At 51.0% G+C, this 13,523-nt stretch overlaps 1 protein-coding gene across 9 annotated transcripts in view; it reads left to right on the top strand.

Moving 5' to 3' along the window:
• The window catches only part of GRHL3 (grainyhead like transcription factor 3), a 211,551-nt gene that overhangs the window by 177,397 nt on the left and 20,631 nt on the right, over positions 1-13,523 (top strand). For 7 of the 9 annotated variants that reach the window (XM_044997785.1, XM_044997784.1, XM_044997782.1 and 4 more), the window contains 7 exons: positions 2,157-2,343; positions 3,284-3,345; positions 5,501-5,837; positions 7,296-7,375; positions 9,952-10,108; positions 11,314-11,425; positions 13,289-13,383. In XM_044997785.1, the coding sequence (XP_044853720.1) occupies positions 2,157-2,343; positions 3,284-3,345; positions 5,501-5,837; positions 7,296-7,375; positions 9,952-10,108; positions 11,314-11,425; positions 13,289-13,383 (1,030 nt within the window). Of the gene's footprint in view, positions 1-2,156; positions 2,344-2,958; positions 3,075-3,283; positions 3,346-5,500; positions 5,838-7,295; positions 7,376-9,951; positions 10,109-11,313; positions 11,426-13,288; positions 13,384-13,523 lie in introns of those variants that run through there. The other 2 variants (XM_044997788.1, XM_044997789.1) reach the window with 2 other exon arrangements.

Genomic DNA, 13,523 nt, shown 5'->3' with positions numbered 1-13,523 from the left:
CTGCTGGGGGAAAGTTAGGCCTACGTCCTCAGAGGCATTTAGGCACCTAACCTGAAAAGGCCTGTGTACCATCTTCAGCAGCGCTCCCACTGGTGGAGCTGCAGCAGTGGGAGGTTAGTGCCTCCATGGCCTCTGAAACCATCCTGTTCTTCCTGCAATCCCAGAGCTGGGCTGCCAGACAGGATGGAGCAAAAGGCAGCAACGCTAATTCAGGCCAAATGCTGCCCTTGGATGCAGGCCCCCAGGTCCGGTTACCTTCTCAGAAACAGCCATTGAGCACGTGGCCCGTAGGGGGAAGAGTTCTCTCAGGACGCCTGTGTGATTTCCTGCATCGCAGAACCAAAGGGAGCCGAAAGGACCCGTTGTTAATAATAATAATGAGCTATGTAGTGCCTACGGGTCCGGCTGGGTTGGTCACGCCTAGGGCTGTGGAAATGGGCTCCTGAAGCCTGCACCAGTGAGTAGCAGCCCCCTTCAGCTAGCACAAGAGCCCTTTGAATAAGCCAGTGTTTTTTAACTTGTGGTCTGCGGAGACCTGAGGGTCCGCAGACTGTGCCTAAGACTTCCAAAGGGCTCCGCGCCTCCATTCGAAATTTCTATGGGTCCGCAGATGACAAAGGGTTGAAAACCATTAGAATAAGCAACAGTGGGGCTTGCAGGTGCAGATGGGGCATGAGAACAAAGCTGGAAACTTGTTTGCAAATGAATCACCAATGTCTCACTGAAGGTCAAACCCTAGGACTCAAGGACTGACAGAAGGCCCGTGGGCCCGATAGAGGCGTCAAATCAGCAGTGAGTAGTGCTGGTTGAGAAACGTCTTTTCCCCCAGAAGTTTCACCCAGAATGAGATTCCAGCTGAATTTTCTGATTAACTAACTTTTTCATTGCAAAACCGACAGTCCAAAAATGTCCCAGTTCTCAGCAGCTGAAAACTGTGTTTTTTTTAAAAAGCTGGGGAGGGGAGGTTGGTTGTTGTTTTTTTCAATCCCCTACCCCCAATTTAAAAGAAAATGGCTATTTCCCAGGGAATGCTGATGTTAAAATATAAAGCAATTTATTGTCAACAACAAAAAAATGTTTTAAATGAAAAATGTCAACCAGCTGTAGTGGTGATGTCATGGAGGGGTGGATTGTCAGCATGTCAGGGGTATGATCAACAGTTCCTGTGGGGTAAAATGCCCCACTGGGCCCAGCAGGTGCTTCAAGCTGGATCTGCTACTCATCCCGTCCCCTGTGAGTGGTTACAGCCCAGCTGAGCAGAATGCACAGGGACAACTAGACATTTTTGGCTCTGATCTACTGAATAATACCATGGGTTGCAAGAGGAAAGGAAAGGTGCCCAAGGTGTGTATCTCACAGCAAGGTAATTGTGTGTGTGAGACCCTCTTGAGGCAGAATTTAGAGAGCTGGGGAAATTGAAAGCGCAGAACACAGACGGGGCACTATTCAGTGTACATAAAGGAAGCACAATCGGGCTGGTGGAATTTCCTCCCTGGAACTGGAATTCTGTTGATCATATCAAAAATGATTTAAAAAGAGTATGTTAGAACTGACTTTAAAGTTTACAAAGTCAGGAAACCATGAGAGGGATTTGGATTCATCCCGTCGGACCGCATGGCGCGGCTCCCCAGGGATCATTTCTCCTCCTCGCGGACCCCCGTTGCTGCAACGCGAATAGTGAAAAACAACGAGCTCGCAATGTCATGTTACCCTTGTGCACTGAGTAAAAGGAAGTGAGTGCGAAGCAGCCCGTGTGCCACCCTGCACAGGCACAGGATGTGCCCTGGGTGGGGATGTCCGGGTAGCAGCATGCTCTAGTGGTCAGAGCGTTAGCAAAGGCTGCTCCACTGTGCTGCCATTCCCCTGCTGGGGCTGAGGCATCTGTTTGTGGCCAACAGGATGGCTGCAGCAGAAGATGCCTGCCTGGCTTCCCTTCATAGCTCCTGTCAGGACAGGGCATGGCCCTAACACTGCACAAAACGCAGCCGCAGATGGGCTTTCCAGAGCAGCCGAGGGGAGTAGGCGTCTGCCGCCCACTGAGTTCCAGTGGCTCCTTTGAGAATCCCAGCCCACGTTCGTTCTGTGCCCGTTGAAAGGAGCGCTGGGAAACGTCCTGGCCGGGACTGGTTGCCTTCAGCCCCACCTCGCTGGCTCAGTTTCAGGTCCATGTGCTTCCTGAAGAACGACAGCATGAGCTTCTCGAAATTCCCCTACACCAGTGAAGACGAAGCCTGGAAAAGCTACCTGGAGAACCCCCTGACAGCCGCCACTAAGGCCATGATGAGGGTGAACGGAGACGACGACAGCGTAGCTGCCCTGAGCCTCCTCTATGACTACTACATGGTACGTTCCTAGTGCACCGTGGGCCCTCAGTTAGCCTCATAGGCACCACCATGTCGTTTTCCCCGGGGGTGCTCCACCTCCACCCCGCCCCTTCCCCCAAGGCCCCGCCCATGCCCTGCCCTTCACCCCGCCCCTTTTTTCAAGGCCCCACCCTTCGCTCCACCTCTTCCTGCCCCCTCCCCCAGGCCTCCGCCTACCGCTCGCTGCTCTCCACCATCCCCCAAACTCCTCCCCGAGCCCCTGATCAGCTGTTTGCTGTTGCCCATGATTAGCTGATCAGGGGTGCCACCAAATAGCTGATCGGCAGCACCGCCAAACAGCTGTGGCTGGTGGGTGCTGCATTTTTTTTTTTCCGTGGGTGCTCCAGGCCTGGAGCAGTCACGGAGCCAGCGCCTATGGTTAGCCTGTTACTCTGCAGCCTGGGGGAGGCTGCACGTGTGCTCAGTGATTTATCTGAAGCACCTTACAACGGCACATTGTACGGCGCGCTGTGTAGCCGCTCTTGATCCCAGCAGCAAAATAAAACCACCTCCAGCGAGGGGCGGTAGCTTCATCGCTAGGAGTGCAGTTCCTGGAGACGTGTTTTTTCACACCCCTGAGCGACAAAAGTTTTAACGACATAAGTGCCAGTGTAGACAAAGCCCTTAGGTCCTTCACATGGCTCCCCATTACCAGAGTATCTGAGAACCTCACAACTGTGAACATCTGGATCCACACAACACCCTTGAGAGGTGGGGCACTGCTTTAGTGTAGAGAAGGGAAAATGAGGCACAATTCACACAGAGTTCAGTAGAGGAGGGAAGCAAATTTGAGACTCCTGAGTCCCAGTCTAGGGCCTTAGCCACTAGATTACACTTCTTATAGCCAGGGTTTATTTTGCCTCTGCGTTCCATATGTAAATCTGTGGCAGTGAGGGAGCCGTTGCTTTGTCCTTTTGCAGGTCCCAAAGGAGAAGAGGATCCTTCCACCTGGTATGATGGGACGCAATGAACTGGGAAAAAGGTTAGACCGAGTTCTGCTCTCTCTTGTTGTCTGTCTGCTGCTGGCATGCATGATGGATCTGTTAGCTTGCATAAAACAGACTTCAAAGCACAGCATTATTACTAACAACAGTGGAGGCTATTAACAGAGAGACACACATTAAAATTCCTTCGGCCAGGTCCTCGGTGTGTGTAAATGGATCTTTGCTGATTCACACCAGCTGGGGATCTGCCCCATTGAAGTCAGTGGGGATATGCTGATTTACACCAACAGGATTCAACGGAACTAGGCTGACTAACACCAGCCGAGGGTCTGTTCTTTTGTGTCCCTCCTTGTGACACTGGGCCAGGGCAGAGGGACTATGTATATGTTGCTGGGCTGGAATCACAGAGTCGGTGCGGCCTCATTGACTTGATAAGAGTTTTCCGTTTCAACTGCTTCCAGTTTGCCCAGCGTTCTCTGATGTCCTCGCTTTTCGGTGAATTCACTGAGACAGTAATGGCCCATTAGGCTTGGGGAAGTCAGTGCCCCTTGCTGGACGCTGTGTACCTTGGCAATCTGCTCTGCATAACTATTTTTGAAGCACTTGCCCTACAATGGGCAGTTGTATGACACTTTATTCCTTCCTGGCGGCTAAGTCCTGGCGGCTAAGTCCTTCTGCTCTCCCAGCCCGGCGGATGGGCTGTGCGCATTATTTTCAGCGGTGCTGTCTGTAGGAACTGGGTACACGTATAGTTTTTAATAATGGCAACAGAGCTGCATGTGATAATGCAGGGCCAGACCCTGAGCTGCGGTAAAACGGCGCCGCACCTTTGACTTCAGTGGAGCTAAGAGTTCTGCAGTAACTGAGGATCTGGCCCCCAAGTGGATTTGGTGGCTGGGCTGCTTTCAGCATTTCAGACCTGTTGGTTATTTAACTATTTGCTCTCCAGCTGGGGTTCGGGCTCCCTGCTGACCTGTCACAAAGGGGTGACACTCCCCTCCCCTCACTAGCAGAGGAGGTAGGGGAAGAGTTAGTTTTCAGGGACATTTACTGGTTCTCTGAGCACTGACATACTCAACACAGGTGTGAGGCACCATTGTGTGTTCCGTGGATCCCTGAAATAGAAGCTCGTGAAGCAAAGAGGATGGCAGCTGCTGCTCCTCCTCCTTCGCTTCCTTGGGGACAGCTGGGGCTGCCAAGAAGAGCGTGGGTTACTAGCATGGGGGGGTGTTTGTTCTTCTCTGTATGGAAACAGAAACAGGGGTGATAATTTATCACCACCAGCTAGGCCGGGGCTGCAGACCTGGCAATATCAGACTGCGGCCCAGAGGAGGACAGGATTCTGTCCGGTAGAAGTGCTTTTTGCGAGGTAGCCTAGGGTAGCTGCATTTTATTCTTCTGCAAGAAAAAAAAATCTTTTCTGGCCCAACAGCACTATGGAGTCTTCAGCTTTGCTTTATTCCCAGGCTCTGTCCCTTTCGCCCCTGCTTTGAAGTTTGCCCCTATCTATCTCACTTCAGTGTTGCCAACTCTCATGATTTTATCCCAAGTCTCTCAATGCTGGGGGCATTTCTCAAAGCTCTGGCTCCTGGAGTCATGTGAAAATGTATGAGAACCTCAGCTTTCTTTTTAAAACACTAAGTAAGTTTCCAGCCTTGGTGTTTGCAGAGGAGCACCTGAATATGCAAACCCTAAAGGCTCAAAACCCAGAAATCAAATAAAACCACCAATTTTTTTTAAAATCTCATGATTTTTAAGCCATTCTCGCGGGGCTGACTCACGATTTCTGAATGCTTGGGGTTGGCCCTGCTGCACTGTTGTCAATATTTAATGTCCCAAGCAGAGATGAGCTGATCTAAAACCCAGGCCTGTCTCTAAGCACCAGCTATTGCTGCTAAAAGCTTATCCTCTGACTTCCTATGAACCTTGTAATCCTGCCAGGGGCTGAGCGCCCCCAGCAGCCGTTGATTTGGGAATTGAGGGGGGACTCTGCACCTTGCAGGATTGCAGCTACAGGCAAAGGGATGAGGCCAGGGGGTCCCTTATTTAGGGCTCTCCGGGCTGGCTGTCCTGGGATTCCTGGTGTCCTCTACCCCCCAATATACAGCTTGCTTCTTCATCTCAGGTCTAGCTCTGCAAGCCCACGGCTCAGTGACTCCTGCCCCTGTTTCTGATGGGATCCTTTCTCCCTAGGAACTGTCACGGAATGGAGTACGACCCCGAGATCTCATCCTTCGAGGGCTCTGCCCACCTCATGAAGCTCCTGGCCGAAAACGCTTCTGGGACCCAAGAATATTCCGACCTGCCCAAGAAAAATGGCTTGAGTCTAGAGGGTGTCCCCGTGCCCCTCAAGCCGGCCATCCTGCTGCCCAGCACCAGCAAGCTGGAGCCCTCCCCCGAAAACTACACCATCGCCTCGGGGGATGTGTACGACAACGGCTCGCTGAGCTCCCTCTTCGAGACCATCCATGTGGTGCCACAGCAGCAGAGGTGGCAGCCAGACAGCACTTTCAAAGATGATCCGCAGGAGGTCAGGCGCTGTTGTGGGCAGCGTGGTCTAGTGGCTAGAATACCAGACTGGGACTCGGGAGACTGGGTTCTGGTCGTACTACTGGCCTGTTGGGTGACCCAGTGGCATTGATATAGTGGGGGTTAGCTTAATATGGAGATACACCTATCTCATAGAACTGGAAGGGACCTTGAAAGGTCATCGAGTCCAGTCCCCTGCCTTCACAGCAGAGCCAAGTACTGTCCCTGTCAGATTTTTGCCCCAGATCCCTAAATGGCCCCCTCAAGGATTGAACTGACAACCCTCAGTTTAGCAGGCCAGGGCGCAAACCACTGAGCTGGTGCTGAAAGCAATTGAACAAATCTTTAACCCCTGTGTCGGATAGAAACCACTTCAAGCCAAGGGGTGCTGCTGCACCTCCAGCACCTCTAGGGTGACCTTCACTGCTCTGTGCCTCAGTTTCCCCATCTGTAAAATGGGGATACTGTCCTCCTTTGTAAAGCCCTTTGAGATCTGCTGTTGAGATGCTTATCATCATCATCTAGGCAGCTGCCAATGAGTGAGACAGTGCCTCCTGCTGCAATATGCATCCACCTGGAACAAATCCCATGCAGTCAGGTGGGATGTGGCTCCAGTTTAGAACCAGGGCCAAATTCAGACGGGGCACAGATCCCATCGGAGTCTTTGGGTCAAATGCAGCAGTGACTTAACCGGTGGAGTAAGTGATGCACCTGGCATATCCGGGAGTGTGATTTGCACAGCATTGGCGTGCGAGGGGTGTATGAAACAAGTGTGATTGACACACTGAGGGGTGTGGAGCAACATCCAGGTGGGTGTGATAAGAAGAATGGGTGAAGGGGCTTCTTAACCTTCCACCTGCCTGTTTGCTCTGCTACGCCCTTCCGCCTCGAGGTGTGTACGTTACTCATTGTGCATGGAAGGCCTGATCAGAGAACACTGCATTGCATAAGCGCTCACACCCATGTCCTTAGCAACTTCCGCTCATGTTTCATACACCACCGTTTGCATCTCTGCTGAAGTTGTCAGTAGCATGTCACTCGTGATGGCTGAGGATTTGACCTGAAAGAGTCCAACTCTCTGTGGCTGACACACCACAAATAGTCATGCCCTGCTTTCTGGGAAAAGCGTTAACCGTGGGCTAGTTAGAGGCATCCTGGTTTGCCTCAATTGGAAAATGTCCCCACCTGAGAGGTGGACTTCAGTGCAGTGTCTCTAATTCTGGGCCTGATCATGCAGTCCTTACCTACTGGAGTCAATTGGAGCTTTGCATTAGAGACCTCATCCAACTCCCATTGAATTAATAGTCTTTGCATTGACTTTGGGAGATGAATCAAGCCTTCGGACTCCAGGACTGGCTGCTTGTAATGTTTGTAGCTCCTATTATTAATCACCGGTGCAGCAGGGGGGGAGTGGGAAAAGATTCCACTTTCATTTATCCTGGTTTCATTTTCCCTACAGTCACTGCTCTTCGGTGATATCCTCAAATCCCAGCCAGACCAGCCATGCTCCGAGGGTTACCCTGCTGATGGCGCGAAGAGGTAATCGACAGTTCGTTAGTCTGGCCTGTCCCCTGGTTTCCAGTTCACCTGGCAGCGGTCACTTCCCTTCATTTCATTTGCCCAGCTGCCGATCTAGGCGGGCACTCACCTTGGCAGAGTTACAGAATTAATATTTCCGCCAGGGTGAGCCAGTCTGGAATAATGTCCTTAGTGTCCTGAGGATGAGCGTGCTGTCACGAGGGGTGGAGTTCAGTGCACGTGGAAGCCAAGGGCTCTTAGCAGTGGTTAGGGTTTGAGATATTGCTTCAAGAGAAAGGGCCTAGACCAAAACCTTAGATCCAAATCAGCCTTCACGGGCAAGTGGTTTTCCCTATCCCTGTCTCCACCTGCAAACCCGACATGTCCGCAAACACAAGAGAACCTTCTGTAGTCATGAGCTTCCCCGCTCAGCCTGGCAAGACTCAGGGAACATGGGCCTTTAGAAGCCTGTCCCCTGTCTATAGGGAGGCCAGAGGCAGAGGATGCTGAGCAGGCTTCCCCACGCAGCTCAGCCAACCCCAGTCCAGCTTGAACCCCGGTCACCCTGCTAAGGGCCTTCTGCTGCAGTTGTGGCCAACCAAGGGGCGTTTACGCACTGCACAGAGTCCCTGCTGGGTTCTTGGGTTGAAACCACATGTATTCAGGCTTCCAGAGGGCTGATTCTCCTCTTGCTTGAACTAGTGTAAATCAGGAGTAAGCCACTGACATCAAGGGGGTTATGGAAGTCACTGGTGAGTGTGTGTTGAAGGTCCCCCTTTATGAACGTGTGGCAGACTGTAGCTCTTTAGCTCAAGAGAGGTTCCTGGTTCAATCCCTGGAGGGGCTCTTACAGGCACACGGGTGTAAGTGAGTGGAGAAGCTGCTCTCTGAATCCACTGCTGCCTCTGACGAACATGCCTCCCTTACACTTCACAGCCGTGGTCACGCTAGTCATGCTTGCTGCCGCGGATGCCACATCCTTGACCTGGCATCTGGGCACTTTCTGCGCCAGTAGCTTCACTGGCTGCACATCATCTTCAGAAGCTGCCTGGAAACAGTCCCAGTTCTTGGGGCAAATGATAGAGAAAGCACAGATCACAAGCCAGGGAGGTCAAATCTTCCCGTCCGTCCTGAGCGAGCACGGTGGGTCCTTGCTTTCAGCCAGCAGAGGACTTATTCATTGCCGTCTCCTTGCGTTTTTAAGGCACAAGGAAGTTTAACACCCCTCAGGACCATTTCCTCTTCCATTTCCTGCCCTTCCCCACAAACAGCTCTTTCCTGTTCTGTGGACGGCATGAAATCTGTGACTAGATAACGTGATCCCGGTTTTCATTCACCTCCTGAATCACCGTGACTCAGTTGGTGACACGTTGCTCTTTCTCACAGACAACAGCTCACCTTAATAGGCGAGAGGCTTTCTGTTTGCTGGAGACCCCGACATTTTATTTATTTGCATAAAGGGAGCATCCGGCCGTCACTTGCTGGCATAACCCTTTGCTAGCCAAGAGGTGCTGCATTTAGAATGGGTTTCGGTGTTGCTAGCAGAGGGGATGAAGGTCAGGGTAAAAGAAAAGCCTTCACGCCTAAAATGTGAGTTTTGGTCACCTTCAGATGGCAGCCAGGCTCAGGCCTTGTGTGTCCGAAGTCCTAGGTGGCAGCAGAGGCCTGGACACACTCACTGCAGGAGGCAACAGACTTGAATTCTGACCCCAGGTTCAGAGCGCTTGCAGCTCCCACTCAGTCGAACAGGAGACGCAAGCGGGCAGCACCGCTGGCAATCAGGCTGCTGCTCGCCATCCCACGGGGATACCGGTGGGGCCTGACTTCAGGCATTTTGGAAGTCTTGGGCCTGTCTCTATCATGGTTTATTCTGGCAAGGCATCGAAGCACTCTCTGTCCTGCCATAGCTCTGCTACCACCCCGTAGCAAAGTACCAGATACAATAACATACGGGGATTCCTACCTTGTCAGCACAAAGTGAGGGTAGAGAGGAAGCGTGGTGCAGTGGTTAGGGCACTAGCTCAGCCCTTGAGAGACCTGCCTTCAGAGCTGGGGAGCTGGATCCCAGCTCTGAAGGCAGAGCCACCATCAGCAGCAGCACAGAAGTAAGGATGGCCTGGTATGGTATTGCCACCCTTACTTCTGCGCTGCTGGGGCACTGCCTTCAGAGCTGGGATCCCGGCCAGCAGCCACCACTCTCCAGCTGCCCAGCTCTGAAAGCAGTGCACAAGTAAGGATGGCAATACTGCAACCTCCCCTAACATAACCTTGTGACCCCCTTGCAACTCCCTTTTGGGTCAGGACCCCCAATTTGAGAAACGCTGGTCATCCCCGTGAAATCTGTATAGTATAAGGTAAAAGCACACACAAGACCAGATATCACAGTCCGGGACATGTTTTTCATGGCCGTGAATTTGATAGGGCCCTAGATATGGGGTAAGATAGATGGGGGGAGTGGAAAAGAGACAAGTGCTTGTGTGTTTCCACCCTGTAACAATGGAACCTTGCGTGTCTTGAGCTGGCTAAGGTCCCTCTCGGTATCGTTCAGACTGCGGTGGTATTGGCTGGTTATTCCTCATTCTTTCTTTGTTCCATAGGAGTGACTTTGAATATACCCTGGGCTCCCCCAAAGCCATTCACATCAAATCTGGGGACTCGCCCATGGCCTACCTCAACAAAGGACAGTTCTACCCAGTCACCCTGAGGACAGCTGGAGACGGCAAATGTTTACACTTGTCCTCGAATAAAGTGAAGGTAAAAGACCCACTGGCTGTTTTGCTGACAGACGCTATAAACGGACGTCAAGCAATTGTGCTGCCCTGGGAACGGATCAGGGAGAGAAAATGTGCTTTGTGATTCACGTTGGCTTAAAGTACGTAAAGTATAATACTTAGTCCTGCCTTGAGTGCAGGGGCCTGGACTAGATGACCTCTCGAGGTCCCTTCCCAGTTCTGTGATTCTATTAAAGTGATGAATGGGCCAAAGAGGCTCAGGACATGTCAACAGACTCCGTCTTACCCAGCACCTGGAGACCATAGACTTTTCCTCTAACTTTATCATTCGGGTGGGAGGTGCCCAAGAGACATTCCTACAAAACACCAGAAGCAAAAGGCTGCCTTGAAAATGCTGTTTGTTAGGTGGGTCCCGGTCATCAATGATGTGTGGCCCCTTTACATCAGCTAGTTTGAAGCAAAGGGCATGCAGTACGGGGTTAGCACCCCTTCCTAAGAGCAATATCACCCAAATCAGGGGACCCCTGTGCCTGGCACACTGGGGGAAGGGGGCATTCCAGGGCAGGGTGGAGGGAGAGAGACCACAGCCAAAGCAGACCTGCACCCCGGAAATCCTGCTGTCCCAAAGTGGCCCATTGTGGCCATTACGGCAAGTTAGAGCAGCCAGAAAGGGGAAGTATAAACGGCCTCCCCTGGCACAGGGATGAATTTGGTGTTTACAAATAAGTCAACCTCCATGTCCATAGCACAGCCCAATGTTCTGTGATGCTGGATGGCAATTCTGGTGGAGCTGGACCTGATGTTCTCCAGGGTCTCCCTGGCTAGAGGTTGGGTCCTCTCCCTCCAGCAGTGATGGGACGGTGCACCAAGGAAGGTGTAGGAAGTTCGGGGAAGTTCTCTGAGGAAATGATCTAGTTAAGTGCAGAACATTAGTAGCAATTAAAGGCCCTGTAAATATCTTAACCCTTAGGCTACCCCAGCCCCGTGCATGCAGTAGCACAACGCAGATAGGACTCTACAGCTTGATTCCCAGATTTGCCACTGACTTACCATGTGACCTTGGCCAAGTCCTTTCCCTGCTCTGGCCTCAATTTCCCCAGCAGTAAAATGGGGAGAATCATACTATTCCTTTGTTGCCAAGTGCATTAGGCCTATGGATGAAAAGGGCTCTCCCAGAGCTGAGTATGATCAAGATATTAATGTGGGGCTGTTCTGCTTATTTTTCAGAGCACTGTGATGGTCGTTTTTGACAATGAAAAGAATCCAACGGAGCAGCTAAAGTTCTGGAAGCACTGGCATTCGCGCCAGCCGACTGCCAAGCAGAGAGTCATTGACGTTGGTACGCAGCGGGCCTTTCCCGGGGGTGATTGTCCAATGTGGGTGGGTGCTCTCAGCTATTTTTAGGATAAGTTCCTTGCCCATTTTTAATGCACAATAAGGCAACTTCAGCTACAGAGTTTGACCTGGAGGAGTTAGGAAACAGCTGAGCCGGGATTTTTTGACCAAACGTTTTTTGTTTGAAAAATGCCAATTTGGCGAAACCGAAAGTTTTAATGGGAAAGGTTTTGATGAATTTATCGACTTGGAAATTTTTTTGGAAAAAAGAAAAGTTTCAAAATTGTTAATGGGTCATTTTGACATCATTCTAAATGGAAAATTCCAGTTTTTCTGTACAATTTTTTGATTAACCCAAACCAATTTTTTATCCAGATTTTCAGTTTGGAAAAATTTAAAGATTTTGCCTTTTCGTCGTACTTTGGGATGGGAAGATTTTTTTAAATCTGTGAAATTTTCGCAGGCTGGGAAAACTTTTTCCCTCCCATCTCTGTTACGAAGGTGCAGAATGACCTGTGGGTGTCAATGCCTTTCTGTCTGGGTACTTTTTAAAGGCTGAAATTTTCAAAAGCACCAAAATGACCTTAGGAGCCTAAATTCCATTTTCCAAACAGACATAGGAGCCAAGTCAGTGAGACTTAGGCTTCTACATTACTTAGGCACTTTTGAAAAATCTTACCCTTTTCCTGTTCAATCGTGCAAGTCCAAGATGGCAAAGATCTTCTCTCTTGCCAGCACATGGTTATTCTTACAGTGCATTGAACTTGACCTGACAACTCATATACGAGTGTTTTGTCCATCCAGTAAAGTACCTAAAACATTGCCTAGTGGTTAGAGCAGGAGGCTAGTGGCAAGATTCTCTGTTTCACTTTGTTTCCACTGCATGCAACAGAGCCAGGTGAGGGCTGTTGAGCACCAGGCTATGACTCCTTGATACTCTACATTAGCACTGACCGCAGTGCAGGTTAGAACAGCCTGGGTGGCTGCTCTAAATTATGCCAGCTGACAAAAGTTCCTAAGGGACTGGCTGGGGATAGTCAGAGCACATTGCACTCCAACTGTTACTCCCTCCCACCCCAACTCCACTCTTTCCACCTTCAACACATCACCTGCACTGGGGGCTATGGGGGAGGGGGAGGTTCATGAACTTGCTCTGTGCCTGCTGGAGTCTTTCCCAAGCTGGCGGTCTCTGCAGCAAGGCGGTTATGGCCAGTCTCCACTCCCTTTGCACCTCAGGCAGCACAAAAGGAGCAGAGTGAGTCAGAGAATCTGGCCCTAGGAATTGGTCCGAGTCCTGCCACTGGCTCAGATTCTTGTAGTCATTTGCACCTGTAAAAAGCTGCTGTTCTGATCTAGCAGACCTCTGCAGTCACTTTTCACAGGTGTAAATAACAGGTTCAACCGCTCCGCACCATGGGCTCTTCTGTGGCCTGTTCCTTAACCGCTATGTACCTGAGTTGATCCAACTGTATAAAGAATGAAACACCTATCTCGTGCATGGGGAGGCTGAAGTAATACTCTGCGATCTTTGGGTGACAGCTATTTTAGAAATGCAAAGCGCATGTGATGCAGTGGCGTCTGTGTACGCAATTCACGCACTGTATACCCCAGGACTGGCCGTGCCCATGGGACGATTCTGTCTGGCCCCCTGAACACGTGCATTGAAGGCGCCCTTTTGTAGAACACAAGGGCACCCTCCGCATGGCGGAACCTCCCCTGCACCGTACGTGCGAGGTCACGCCACACAGAAGACACCATTTTGCACGCCCGTGTAGAATTGCATGTCTGACTAAAAACATCGTTGCTGCCACTGAAGTGACTCTAATTTTGCAGTCAAAGAGTAAATCACTCGTTAAATGCATTTCAGCCGACTGTAAAGAAAACTTCAACACAGTGCAGCACATTGAGGAGATTGCATACAACGCCTTGTCCTTCGTGTGGAATGCTAACGAAGAAGCAAAGGTATGATCCAAACACGGAGGGGAAAGGAGAGGGCTTGTTCTGAGGCGCAGTTACAGGCCAGCTGTCTCGGAGCTGCGCACGTCTTTTTCCCCTCAGCTGAACGAGAAATGGAGTTTCGAATCCAAAACCATTTCTTGTCC

The sequence above is a fragment of the Mauremys mutica genome, chromosome 23 (genome assembly GCF_020497125.1).
Source record: "Mauremys mutica isolate MM-2020 ecotype Southern chromosome 23, ASM2049712v1, whole genome shotgun sequence".
NCBI classification, from domain to species: Eukaryota; Metazoa; Chordata; order Testudines; family Geoemydidae; genus Mauremys; species Mauremys mutica.
This window is presented reverse-complemented; position numbering and strand designations above follow the sequence as displayed.